This window comes from Carassius gibelio, chromosome B2 (assembly GCF_023724105.1).
Source record: "Carassius gibelio isolate Cgi1373 ecotype wild population from Czech Republic chromosome B2, carGib1.2-hapl.c, whole genome shotgun sequence".
Taxonomy (NCBI): Eukaryota; Metazoa; Chordata; class Actinopteri; order Cypriniformes; family Cyprinidae; genus Carassius; species Carassius gibelio.
Window position 1 is genome coordinate 23,443,740 of NC_068397.1, and position 15,017 is coordinate 23,458,756.

General features: G+C 36.7%; 1 protein-coding gene across 2 annotated transcripts in view; it reads left to right on the top strand.

Moving 5' to 3' along the window:
- The window catches only part of carmil3 (capping protein regulator and myosin 1 linker 3), a 54,528-nt gene that overhangs the window by 23,413 nt on the left and 16,098 nt on the right, over positions 1–15,017 (top strand). For both annotated transcript variants that reach the window (XM_052549212.1, XM_052549213.1), the window contains exons 13-21: positions 1,938–2,047; positions 2,386–2,463; positions 2,707–2,783; positions 6,353–6,457; positions 8,379–8,448; positions 11,627–11,708; positions 11,845–11,941; positions 13,815–13,869; positions 14,197–14,369. In XM_052549212.1, coding sequence (XP_052405172.1) covers positions 1,938–2,047; positions 2,386–2,463; positions 2,707–2,783; positions 6,353–6,457; positions 8,379–8,448; positions 11,627–11,708; positions 11,845–11,941; positions 13,815–13,869; positions 14,197–14,369 — 847 coding nt within the window. The remainder of the gene's footprint in view (positions 1–1,937; positions 2,048–2,385; positions 2,464–2,706; positions 2,784–6,352; positions 6,458–8,378; positions 8,449–11,626; positions 11,709–11,844; positions 11,942–13,814; positions 13,870–14,196; positions 14,370–15,017) is intronic.

A 15,017-nucleotide genomic window follows, 5' to 3' on the forward strand; every position in this document is an offset into this window, starting at 1 on the left:
AAAGTATCTTATTAGATACATGGCATCATGGATTCAATTAGATACCAACATTTATTATTATTATTTTTTAACTGGCTGTCTATGCTAGAAATCTTATAATGGGCTGTGGCTGGATCTTCCAGCAAGACAATAATCCACAAACAAACATCAAAACCAAAACAAAAATTGGTGACTGAGAACAAAACCAAGCTTCTGCCCTGGCCAGCCCAGTTCCCTGACCAGATCCCTGTAGAAAATGAGTGGGCTGAACTAAAGTGAAGAAGCACCAACATAGAGCTGTGAATCTGAAGGGTCTGGAGTGATTCTGGATGAAGGAATGGTCCCTGCTCTCTTGGCAGATGTTCTCTTGGCAAAAGGAGGTTGCAAAAAAGTATTGAATAAAAGGTTATGATTAATTGTGGCCAATGTGTAAAAAAAAAAAAATCATAATGAGATTTCTCTCCCATTTGAAATTCTTATTCTCCAATGAAAAGTTAGATTTTTGTAAATGTTTAAAATAAAAGATCAAAGGGATTAATGATACAGATTTATTTTCACAGCCGTCTTTAATCACGTTTACTAACGGTATGAATAATTTTGTGTGTGCATATGTAAGAAACAAAGCTTAACTAAAAATTTAAAACATTTTTTTTTATTATTATTTTTTATTCCATTAATTACACACCCATGAACTTGATTCAAGAACAAAACAAAACAGTGAAACCACACTCTATCCACACACAGGCCATAGCAGATCTATCCAGATCTATCTATCTCTGTCAGGCTGTAAAATGACGATTCTCACTCCACTGATCTAGAATCAGCTTCTTGTTCTATGCTAAACCAGTAAGATCATCAATGGATTAGTTGCATCTGACTTTAGAGCTACAGAGTCTCGACCGAAGAGCCAGTCTTCTCTTAGAGAGCCCGGACTCAATTACCAGCATCCTTGGCTGCTTCCAGGGTCTTCTAAATCTCTGGTTTACTCTTTCAATCAATACAGTTTTAAACCGAGTGGATAGATGGATAGCCTTCTAACATGCGCCATAAATCAACATCCACTCAAATAGCTCCCATCATTAATCTATATTTGTAATCTGATTTGTGACAACTTCATTGCAGAAGTTTTAACTTTGAATACAGAACTTAGATGAACTTGTGCCATGAGAGAATACAACTCATTTCAAACCGAGATGTTTCATGTTGGCATCTGTCACATCCGGTTGGGGTTTATAGTGAACTTTGAAGTAAAATCAGCATCCTATCAGCAGTAAAAACTGAATTTACACATCAAAAAAATGAACTATAGCAACCATAAAAGCCAACCAAAGACTACTGGATCATGAAAGGTTGCGGTGGTTAAGATTTTGATGAGTAAATTCCTCCTTTTAGAGAGTGCAATGGGATGTTTTTCTTACTCCTTGGAGAGAAAGCATACTGGCTGAGTTCACTGGCAAGCTGCCACCTAACAAGAGTTAGTTGAGCTGTCTTTTTGTCTCACTCTGCAAAAGGCAATCAGCAGCATTTTCTTCATGTATTCAGAAACAAAATGAAAATGCACTCTGCTTACAGAGCATTGTGTGTTGTTGTGTTTTAGTGGTCAAAAACAGTGGAGTCCAAAAGTCTGAGGCCACATAGAAAATTTGGGATTTGAAATCTAATTTAATCCTGGAAATACAAAGAAATGTTAGGGATTTGAAGAAATGTCGACACTAACCAAATATGTATATTTATGACATTGATCATGCAAACTACTTTGTACAAACATTTAGATGTTTTGCTTCCATTAAAGCTCAAGATGCTTGTTTTATCATTCTGAAATCGTTCTGAATATGATTATCTGTTTTTGAAACCTATGAGGTCATTAAAGCAAATGGATATATACTTAAAACATGCAAAATAGAAGCATTTTCTCCAGTGGACTTTAGATTTCAGCCTTTCTTTGTCTTTCTTCACAGGTGTCACATCTCTCTCTCAGGCCCTGTGCTCCAGTGATGACTACTCCAACTCTCTTCTTCATCTGGACCTTAGTAAGAACCCAGGGATTCTGTCTGGAGAAGATGCAACGGTACCTGTTTTTCAAGAACCTTTTTTTTAATCTCACTTTTACTTCTAGTATTCTATATATATATATAAGCTATACAAAAAAATTGTCACAAAATGTGTATAATTTTTAATAAAATACATGCATTTAGATTATCTAGATTATGTATTCAGATTATAAAGCTTTGCCTTCATCATTAGGACCTTTAGGCAGCTTCTCACAAAGTTTTTTATTTAGGTTTTTCTGTCTTTGTGAGGACCAACACGCAAATGCTGAAAATAACTCACACATACAGAGACAGGTACACAGTACACACACACACACACTGCTATTAACAGCCTCAATACTTCTCTTCATTGTAGAACCTGTACCTGTTCCTGGCCCAGCCGAACTGCCTGGTGCATTTGGACCTGTCAGGCACCGACTGTACAGTAGACTCTGTGAGTTGACAGTGTGTCTCATCCTTCTGAATTTGTTATTGCAAAACTGTTTTTTACTCGCCAAGATTTATGGCATTGCACCCAGGATGCGAGACTACAATTTGTCAATTTGACAACGATTTGATACAGATATTTCTGTCACATTTAATGGTCCTAAATTGCAGAATTATACTAATGTTAGTCATTCTTTTGCTGCCACTCTCCTTCCCTGTTTTTCTGTGTCCTCTTTCCATTTCCTCTCAGTTATTTGGAGCTCTGCTGCGGGGCTGCTGTGCCGATCTCTCCTACTTGAACCTGTCCAAAAACTCCTTCTCTCACAGGTGAGCTAAACTGCCACCCACCAGCCCTCGCATGATAATCTGTCACGTTTGAGTCAGCCTCACAGGTGAGCTAAACTTGCCTGCTTCAACCACGCACATCATCATCTCAGTCAGTTCCTCAGGAAGCACTTCTCTACTGCTTTTAAATGAGTTTAAGGTTAAAAACTAGATCCCTGCTGGAAAGTGCCCATTTTATTCACACAGAAAAATCATTATTTTGTCTTATTTTTCAGTAAAACTCTCAAAATATCATTAAAACAATTTTTTTTAATTATTTTTTAATAATGTTTAGATATATTTTTTTGTTATCGGAAACAAAAAAAGCACAGAACCAGGATTATTATAGTAAGCTTAACCCAAAATCATCAAAACATTTTCGTTATTTAAAATAATTAAATAAAATACATTTTAGCTGAAATAAAATACAATATTTTATTTCAGTAATTTGCTAAGGCAGTATTTCTCATTTTCATTGAGTTTAACTTGATGTACTTAAATAACTGATTTAAATTAAATAACAAACATTTATATAACCTACTTAGAATACTAATGAAACAAAAAACTAATATATTCAATAAAATCACAAAAACGTACTAAAATTAAAATGAAAACATAAAATTTAAATATTAAAACTAATTCAAAATATTATTAAAAACTGTAATATTTTTTCTGATACTAAAAAAAGCTCCTACCAGCTTAGACTAGATCCTCATACTACTCATACTTTTTCTGGTCAGCCATCTAGACCAGCTTGGACTTGTTAGTAACCATAAAAGATCAGCTTTCCAGCTGGATTCAGCCATCATCAGAGGCTGGTTTTAAATGGGTTTCCCAGCAGGGAAGAGTGCCTGCAGAGATGCAATATGAGTTAAACTGGGACATGAGTGATCAAATAGAGCTGATGGACCGGCATGCTGCACAGATGGTAATACAGCCACTGTAACAGCATCAGAAGAAAACATGTTTTTGTGTGACAAAATTATTTCTAAAAGTGAGCTAAATAAAACACATTTGGAAAAACAGCTCGTAAATTAAGTAAACATTTTTTTTTTTTTTACATTCTAACAATAATCTAGTAGTTATAATTAGCTTTACAGCAGAAGTCTGTGATATTGCAAGTAAACGTGCATGTGCCTGCATGCAAGAAGAAGCTGTAGGCTGAAGAGAAACAGAAATACAATGATCCATCTTCCTGTCTGACTCCCTCTGAACCCGTACAGCAATTCCATCTCCCCTTTGGCACGTTAATGGCATTATGAGAAACTCTCTGAAAAATGAGGCTAATTTTAGCTGGACTTATTGTTCAAACTGGAAGGTTTCTTCATCCGTTGCACCTCTTGCAAATGTGTTTGTTCTTAATTGGGTTTGAATTTGCAGAGGGATACGTTTTTGAAGATGATTGGGTGTTTGAAGATTGAAATAGTCTCACGTTGGGATTAAAGTACTAGATTACTACGTCCTAAATGCTGTGCAGTAGTGCAATATTGCTTATGCAATATTTGTTGAAAATAGCTAGTGTAACAGAACGCCTTGTGCAGTATGCTGCATTGTTACATGACCTCATAACTTTCTGATTAATCCAGTTTTGTGTTAAAATGTAGGATTCAAATAGTGAGTCAAGAACAGATAAAAATTACATGTTTTTATAACTTCCAGTTCAATCATATAACAGAAAATGGAAGTTAAAGTCAAATGCATTGGATTGTGGGACACAGTATTCTATACCGTGGCTACATCCGAAATTGCATACTCTTGAGTGGTTGCTTTTTTTGAATAAGTAATTACCTCACGTCCACAAAATTGTATATTATATAGTTTGAATCTAATCTGAATGTTTTTGTTTACAAGCTGTTTTATTGACATAAAAAATGAAGTTGAAGTTGTTGTAATTGAAACACAGACTGAACGATTACGAGGCATGAGTTAATTCATGTTTATTAAAACTATTAGTAAAGCAGAAGGCATGATCGCTCTCACTCGTGCTCTGCACTGCTGTTTGAACTGAGGCATTTATACAGGGACCTGTCTTGCCACATCAAAGAACATCAAAACATCATTTATTTTTTGCATTGCCTGAAAAATCAAAAAAACAAAACATCATTTAATAATGAGACTTTGTTGCTTATCAATAGTAGCAATATATAAAACTGGCAGCTTCCAGTGAAGTTCCACTCATATAGTGGTTAAACATGCGTACCGAACCAAAAGGCCTGTATTGAAAATTTTCGGTATGAATACTTGTATTGTTACACCCCAGAATTCGGAGTCGGACACACTTCTCTTGTCACATACTGTTTTTCGCCTACTGTATGTGACCCTGGATCACAACTAAGATCCTGCACCCTAAGATTCCAGATTTTCAAGTAGTTGTATTTCGGCCTAATATTGTGCTATCCTAACATCCCAACCCTACATCAATGGAAAGCTTATTTATTCAGCTTTCAGATCATGTATAAATCTCAGTTTTGAAAAATGTCCCCTTATGACTGGTTTTGTGGTCCTGGTTCTCCTAGTTGAGAAGTCTGTGATTTCGGATGCCACCAGTGTGCTGTGTTGTATAAAGGGCCATTAGCAAGACACAGAAACAATATTACTGGAATCGTTTGGCATCATTCATGTCACACAGGAACAATATTGTTGGAATCACTTCCAGAAATTTTTTTCTCTAGCTGATTAATGATAAAAACATTGATAGCCAATCAGAATCCACCCCACTTTAAACAGATTGAGCACTTAAAGCAATAGAGGACAAAACAGTAGCACTTGTATAAACAACACAATGTTATCATGCATTGGTATGAATATAGATATAGAATATAGTATAGATTCTCCTTATAGTTATCACTCTGGGTCTTCAATATTTGGCAAATGTAGTGGGTCATTGCATATTGTGCTCAGTATACATAGTATACACTGCAGCAATACTATAGATTACGGTGTTAGTATGCTAAAGTGAGCATGGCCTCTTTTTCCTAGTGCTAATTTCATCCTTTCACAAACTCCCACCTAAACTCCCACACTTGTTAACGTAAGCACTCAGAAACATGCGCACCCAAACACAAAACCACTGCACACATGGGCACCTCCTTGAGAGTGAGGCAGCAATGTAAATCTGTTCCAGCTGATAAGACAGAGAGCTCATGAATATTAAATAGGAATGTTCCCCTTAACACTCTCTGCTCTTGTTAACACATTTACACCACACATTCTTCCCCCTCTCTCTCTTAAATGATAATGTCACTGTCTAACGCAAAAAGTGTTATCACGAACTGTCATGTTTTTAGCCCCCCGGTATCCCTCACTGACTGTCTCTCTCTCTCTCTTTCTCTCTCTCTTTCTCATTTTCCCCATCTAGTTCTATCCCACCCAAATAATGTTGTTTGGTCCAATGACAGCTTGTTAAAATGTTGAACGCTGTTAAAATGTTTAACACGTAATAGAGTTACAAGCCAGTTCTTTTCTAATAAGCCAGAGGGTATTCTTTTGAGGCGTATTGCTCAAGGTTTTGTGAAGTGTGGTATGATGTGTTATGGATAAAAGTCTCCCCTTCTTTTCTGTCACAATTTTAGGAAAGTGAGAGAGACACTTCCTTCATTCCGTCAGTTCTTCAGTTCAGCTTTCAGCCTCACTCACATCAGTCTGGCGTCTATGAAGATGCCTCCCGACGTGCTGAGGTGAGTCCAGTCACCATTTTGGCTTTTTGTGCTGTGCTTTACCCTGGCTTAGCTAATTTAATCTGGTTTAGTTGGTTTCCCAGCACGACCTAGCTGGTTAGCCAGCTGGTCTCCTAGTCTGACCAATTCACAATTTCCCAAAACCTCTCTAAATCCAACAACAGTTAAGCTAACTACGTTTGGCTGGTTTAAGCTGTTTTTAGAATTTAGATTAACCCAGGTCACGCTAACCCAGGATTTGGCAGAGCATATTATGCTATCCTGTTGGAAAGAAATGACTGTACTGAACTGAAGTATCTCTACTATTCAAGTGCTACATACTCTAAAGCCAAACCATTTGGTGACCACTGACTTTCACTGTACGGCCAAATAAATGGAATCAAATTATCTTCTGAGTGTAGATGTTGACAGAAAATTATTAGTTATCACTGCAAGTTTCAAAAATACTGAGATTTCATCTCAACATGTAGGCAGCATTGAAATCAATCTGAACACATGGATTCATTTTTGTACATTTTTAAAGTCAAGCATAGTTTTTAAATGTAATATAGATTTGAAGGGCTTGCTGAACCGAGTCAACCACCTTCCCCCCAAAAGTGTAATGCTTAAAGGGTTAGTTCACCCAAAAATGGAAATTAGGGTGTTTTACCCACCACCAAGCCATCATAGGTATAAATGACTTTCTTCTTTCAGATGAATCCAATCAGAATTATATAAAAAATGATCCTGACTATTCCAAGCTCTATCATTGCAGTGGGTGGGTGCTTCTCTTTAACAGTCAAAAACACGTTAAATAAAGCACGCGCATCCATCATAAAACATGCACATTTTATTACAGATGCACAAGCTTTATTTAAAGTGTTTTTGGACTGTTGAACAGAAATACCAACCCACTGCAATGATAGAGCTTAGAAGTGGCAGGACAGGTTTTTTTTATATAACTCTGATTGGATTCGTCTGAAAGAAGAAAGTCATATAAACCTAGGATGGCTTGAGGGTGGGTAAATAACAGGCTAATTTTCATTTTTGGGTGAACTAACTAAGTAATCATTTTTGGAAAACATGTTCAGCTAAAAGGTCCATTTGTATTATTACCAATGTTAAAACATTTGTTTTCATGATTCTTTGATAAATAGAACGTTTAAAAATAACAGCATTTTCTTGAAATCTTTTGTGCCATTAAACTTGTCTTTACTGTTAAGTGTGATGGATTTAATGTGTCTTAGATGAATAAAAAAAGTAATACTAACCCTAATCTTCTGATTGGGATTATATAACACACACAAAAATACATTCACGCGGAGATTTCTAAAAAATAAACTTGTACTATTAATGGACATCTCATAATAAATAAACTGTTGGGTCCATAAAAGAAAACTATTGTGCACTACAAAGGAAACTGCAAATCATTTTCCATTTTTTCCCTCTCTGGATGAACTATGTATTGAAGGGTTAACAATTTCAAGTGTGAAAAGCCTGCTAGAAGAACTCTCTGGGGAATCATTTCTAGTTTTACAGCCCTGCACCCCTAACTGAGGTCAGAATCGAGATGTTCAGGCAGCAGCTGCTATTTTGGGAAAGCCAGAATGTTTTCAAACGAAGCATTTCAAACAGGGTCATACCTCCTCCCGGCTCACAAACGCAAACCGAGCGCAAGACGGGCTGTCGCACCCAGCTGAACACCTGATTTGAGCTCTCTTCTGTCAACAGAAGAGTCAAACTAATCTCTAAGCTCTTTTCCTCTTAATCCTTTAAGACCTGCATAACGCTTTGACGGTGTCCACATAGACCTTTTCTGATTTGATTTATTATGGAGATCAAGCATGGAAGCACATAATAGAATGCTAAGTCTCTTCAATGAGGCATGTAATGCTGTCAGTAATGACAACGTCCCTGTGTTTGTTCACTATCACTTCCACAGGGCTCTGTTTCTTGGGCTTTCATCCAATCCTCACATCACTGACCTACACCTGGACATCAGCGGCTGTGAGGTACCCCATCCCCCCATTGTGGACCTAAATCTGGCTTGAGGTCTATATATGCCTGTCGTTCTCTCTGTTGGTTCTAGCCTCAATCCTCCAGTCTGTGGTCACTCTGCTGTATGTACAGATATCTCGGCTACAGAATTAATCAGACAAAAAACCTTTCAAGGTGTTTATCTCAGTGAAGCCTGCGTTGCCTTATTTTGACCTCACAAAATCTTTTGATCCGTTCTCAGAAACCAAATCATGAACTATTTTAACAGCTGCATTCTTCAAATCTCTGTACTGTGGATTTGAAAATAATTATGTATAAAACGATGTATATAGGAGACTGAGGCTCGTTGTCACACAGGCTGTACAGTACAGTCTCATAGCATATACATTTTAGTCAAATATCAATTCACACAAATGTTTATTTTCTATGTATATACACTAGGGGTGTCACGATTCTCCAAATCCTCGATTCGATTGCATTTTCGATTCTAAGGTCACGGTTCGATTCGATTCTCGATTTTTACATTTATTCTTTTTAAAGCACAGATTGTCATTTTTCAAACTAGACTTTTATGTAATATAATATCTGACCTTTGACCTTATATATATGTGTGTGTGTGTGTGTGTATATATATATATATATATATATATATATATAATGTATGTATGTATGTACAGTATGTGTGTGTGTGTGTGTGTGTGCATCATTACAGTCTGTAAAATATGTGTATCTCTTATTACAAGACTGCAATCACTAGCAATCAGAAGAATTCCAGTTAATCAAGTATCTACAAAAGATCTACTCTATAAACAATGCATTAAATTACATTAAAGACAAAAATAAATTAAACAAGCAAAAGAAATGATTACTCACATGTATCTGGTCCACTGATGAAGTCATGGGTCAAGTCAAGTGAATTATTAATCATTTTCTAACAGGCGTCGAATACTGACTTTAGGAAAAGGGGAATAACCAATGACATTTGAGATAACAACTAAAACAGCAAGCCCCGCCCCACGACTGACAAAAATAAAATTGTTCGCGCGAGCAGAGGTGAGATGATCGAGCGCGAGGATGTGGGGAAAGAGCATGCGCGCGCGAGGGCTTTTATTGCGCGCAGAGTACATGTCACATGTCAGTTGAATGCTCGGTTATTTTTGTCATTGATTTGCCGTCATACAACATGGGGGCGTGGCAGCATCGACGATTCCATTTTTTAATTCGAAGTTTGAGACTGTGACTTAATTTCGATCGATTTCGATTTAAAATCGAAATCGTGACACCCCTAATATACACTCACCTAAAGGATTATTAGGAACACCATACTAATACTGTGTTTGACCCTCTTCCGCCAATAGAACTGCCTTAATTCTACGTGGCATTGATTTAACAAGGTGGTGAAAGCATTCTTTAGACAGGCCCATATTGATAGGATAGCATCTTGCAGTTGATGGAGATTTGTGGGATGCACATACAGGGCATGAAGCTCCCATTCCACCACAACCCAAAGATGCTCTGTTTGATTGAGATCTGGTGAATGTGGGCGCCATTTTAGTACAGTGAACTCATTGTCATGTTCAAGAAACCAATTTGAAATGATTCGAGCTTTGTGACATGGTGCATTATCCTGCTTGAAGTAACCATCAGAGGATGGGTACATGGTGGTCATAAAGGGATGGACATGGTCAGAAACAATGCTCAGGTAGGCCGTGGCATTTAAACGATGGTTCAAACGATCATTCAGTTTGGAGTTCAGGAGATTGTCTTGACCAGGACCACACCCCTAAATGCATTGAAGCAACTGCCATGTGATTGGTTGATTAGATAATTGCATTAATGAGAAATTGAACAGGTGTTCCTAATAATCCTTTAGGCTAATAATCCTTTAGGTGAGTGTATATATATACAGTGTATGTATATGTATATATGTATATACACACACACATGTTTGCCATTTCATAAGTCACTTTTTATTTTGCATAATAAACTTTTTAATAAAAAAAGATAAATATATATCTTGAATGCAATTTAAGTCGCTTTGGATAAAAACATTTGCCTAATGCATAATAATGTAAATGTTAATTATTATGCCTCACATAATTTTTTCTTTAAAATACTGTTTAGGTGCTTTTAAAAAACTTTTTCACCTTTTTTTATATTTTTTTATATTTTATATTTTATATTTTTCAGGATAAAATGGTAAAAAAATGCGTGGTCCTGTATGTACTATAAAAAGTGATACATTTGCAGAACAATTTCTAATATACAAGTCATTCTGGATCTACTTTATTTTTGATGAAAATACTAGGTTTATTTTAGAATTTTAATTGTATCCATAATGTACCTTATGTGCCTGCACAGAAACGTTACCTACAGGGATAGTACACCCAAAAATGTGATGGAAATTTGATGTTTATTTGCTTACCCCCAGGGCATTAAAGATGTCGGTGACTTTGTTTCTTCAGTAGACAACAAACAAAGATTTTTAACACAAACTGTTGCAGTCTATCAGTCTCATAATGGAGGTAAATGGGAATCACGGCTAAAAAAACAAAAAAAAACAAAAAATAACATGCACAAACAAAACCAAATTAAACCCTGTGGCTTGTGTTAATACACTGATGTGTAAAGACACAAAACAATTTGTCTGTGCAGGAAACTGAACAGTATTTATATATTTTTTTTTTTACCTCTGATGCATGCAATGTCTGCACTCTTCAAACTATCCTAGGCGCGTCCTCCTCTTTTTTTGTTTTGTTTCCACCATGAAATAAAAAAAGGTAATTGTAATCTGATTGTAAATGTTATTTCACAGTTCCTTCTTTTTCTTGCAGTTTTTAAGTTTATATCTCTTAATTCTGAATTGTAAGGAAAAAGGTAAAAATCTTGAGTCTGATTTGTGAGACAACAAGTTACAATTATCTTACTAAACAAGCTTCCATTACTTAAATATGAAGATGCCTAAAATGCAGAAGTTACTGTGGATTAATATCGTTTTTATCAGTGGGAATCAAACCCATGACCTTGGTGTAGATAGCACCATGCTCTTTCAGTTGAGCTATTAGAAAAATATGAGTGCATGCTAGCATAAATTATACATGTTAGAGTCTTTGAGTGTTTCTTCTCTCTATGTACCCCGTGTGCCCTTGTTCCCTATCTCTTTTCCATTCTCTCCGTTTGTCTGGCTCTCAGCTCAGGTCTGCTGGAGCAGGGATAATACAGGACCTATTCCCCAGAGTCTCATGCATCAGCACACTGGACATCTCAGACAACGGTGAGACATCTAACTGCATAAATGAAAGGAAGCTTTTGTCTTCTACCACCGACCTTCAGTCTGTCTCTTTCCCCTCAGTTGTATTTTTGTTTCAGTGGCCATCAGCTCTGCCTTTTCATTTCTGTGTTCATTTCAGGGCTCGACGGTGATCTCCTCTGTGTCATTCCTGCCTTCTCCAGACACCCTTCCCTCAAACACCTGCTGCTGGGCAAAAACTTTAACATCAAGGGCAGGTACTTGTTCCCGGACTGAGAGAGACAAACATCACAGAGTGGACAGTGATATATGGATACATTTATTTGTTTGTCAGAAGCGTGTATCCAAAGTGACTTACAAACAAGCATTTAGACTGCAGGGTCAGGCTGCCTGAAGCAGTTTGCAGATAAGTGTCTTGCTTAAAGGTTCAATACATCTTAATCTCTATCAGCAGGATCTGTGGCATGTCGTCGATTACCAAAAAAAACTAAAAATGTGTTTACTGTTGTGCACTTACAATGGAAGCCTTGCAGGCAAACGGGAAATGTGAAACACTTTATCAAAGCAATTACATGACTTCTACAGTAAATATATTATTTGAGCTGTCTAAATGGTCTGAATTGTCTATTTGAAAAGAGAAAAGTTTTCTAGGATGGTGAGAATACATTTTTAACTATATAAAACTTTCAAGGCAAAACTACAATGAGCTCTCGCTTATAAATCGATGGTATATGTTTTTGTTGAAGCCATAAATCTACACACATAACACACAGTTATGTACGCTACAATTCAAAAGTTCAAAGGTCAGTTTTTAAAGAAATTGATTCATGAATTCAGCAAGGATGCGTTAAATTGATCAAAAGTAACAGTAAAGACATTTATGTTGTGTGTATTTATAAACATGAGTCATGACCCTGGATTTGACCCCAGATTTATACATCATCTGAAAGCTGAATAAATAAGCTTTTCACTGCTGCGTGGTTTGTTATAATAGGACAATGTTTGGATGAGATACTATTACAAAAAAAAATTGCCTTTAAAGTTGTCCAATTTCTTAGCCATATATATAACGGATCAAACATTATGTTTTGATATAGACCTGTTTACAGTAGGGAATGTTAAAAATATCTTCATGGAGCCTTTACTTTAAATCTTTACTTAAAATCCTAATAATTTTTGGCATAAAAGACCAATACAGTGCATTTTTGGCTATTTTTACAAATATACCCGTGCTATTTATGACTGGTTTTGTGATCCAGGGTCTCTCTCTCTCTCACACACACACACACAAACACACACACACACACACACACACACACACACACACACACACACACACACACACACACACACACATATATATATATATATATATATATATATATATATATATATATATATATATATATATATTACTTATATAAAAGTAAAAGTTTTTTTAACTTAACATTTTCTGATTTTCAAATACTTGTTTGCCTCAAAACAAAGTTTGTAATGTTGGGATTATCTTGTTGCTGTCACTGTTGTACTCATATAATATATGTTAATCATTCACGTTTAATCCATATAAACAATCCAGAATTAGCTGTTACCCCCTTTCCATGTTCCCTCATCTTAAAATCATTTTTTTATGTAATCTGTTTTAAAACATAAAACTCAAGCCGAAAGGATGTTTTAACATTCCAGATTGTTTGAACGTGATTCCACCATACATTTTCCGTTTTAATTTGCAAACCCTTTTTTATACTACTTCCTGCTTCCCTTTCATGCTTCCATTGTAAATGCATTACTGCAAGCATCATATGTTTATTTTCACAGATTGAGGGTCTACTCCAAATGAATTTCTATGATAATCAACAGCATGACATAGAGTAGATGTTGATAGAGCTTACGTGCAGCACACAGATTAACAGATACAACAGATATCCTCTCTGAGACAGGCAGTCGAGGTAAGCAGGTTAGAAAAGTCTGTGAAACCATCTGCAATCACAAACCCAATGTGAGCACACAGTAGGAGGCTCTAGGGAGGCAGAGGAGGGACTGAGGGGAGGTGTGTGAAGTGTCATTAATCTTGGAGTTGATGGAGTTTATAGGTATGTGTGTAAATCCTGCTATTTCATGTGCTTGCAGGGTTCTAGACGAGGTTCTGCAGAAACTAGTGCATCTGGTGCAAGAGGAAGAGTGTGTGAGTATTTCACAAGCACATACACATGGACATAACATTTTGTTTCCTGTACTCACCTTACACACTTTCAGGACTCAAACACACACACACACACATACACAGACTTCAAAAGCTTTTTAACAGTATGCTGTGTGTATTACAGCACTAGTGATTCATCCGTCCTTCCTTCACTCTCTCTCTTTTCTTTCTAATCTCTCTCCTTCAGGGCACATAGTCCTCTCACTGCAGATATCGCCTTGCTTGATCAATTATTAAGCACTGTTTTTACAGATCAGAGACATTGCAAACTCACACACACTCTCTCTCGCTGCTCCTCTTTCCTGACAGGCCCTGCAGAGCTTGTCTCTGGCTGACTCCAGGCTGCGTTCAAGGGGCACGGTGCTCGTGAATGCCCTCGGCAGCAACGCTTGCCTGAAGAAGGTGGACTTGAGCGGGAATGGACTCGATGACACAGGAGCACGGATGCTCAGCAAAGCTCTGCTGATCAACACCACGCTTAGGTACTCAGGGTTTGTAAATTGTAAAAAGGAGTGTTCAAGATGCTGATCGGTCCATACAGCATCCCAGCTGTGCTAAAATGCACAATATAGAACCTGTTAACCAAGAATCCAACTTTATATGTCAAAGACTAGGGGCCAGATTTAAAAGGCAAATTAGCATGAGACTGCAATCCAATAAACGCACAGATGGGAGTGGAAAATGCTGCAGGTGATATAATGACAACGTGCAAATCAAAGAACAGAGACACAACCAGATCATATCCATGTTGAGCAGAGTGTACCAAATTAGTGTAGGGTCACAAACAAGCAGATCTGATGATCATTATGTATGGGGAATCTACTAACAACATAGGAGCAAAATGGACGAATACATGCTTTTCTGGGGGCATTAAATAATAACACAAATATAAGCAAATTGCCAGCCACAAACTTATATTATTATTTTAAATACTCTCCTCCCAAAAAATTTGCGTCTGAAAGGGAAACTCCTACAAATGCACCTTTTCATTGCTTTTTCTTTTTTTGCAGGTCTTTAGTAAATCTTACAGAGGGTTTGCTCTGGCTAAATCTGATCGTAGATCTTTAAAATATATTATTTTCCATGGAAAGCTTTGCAAAGTTCTGCAAAATTCTGATCGCACACAATTT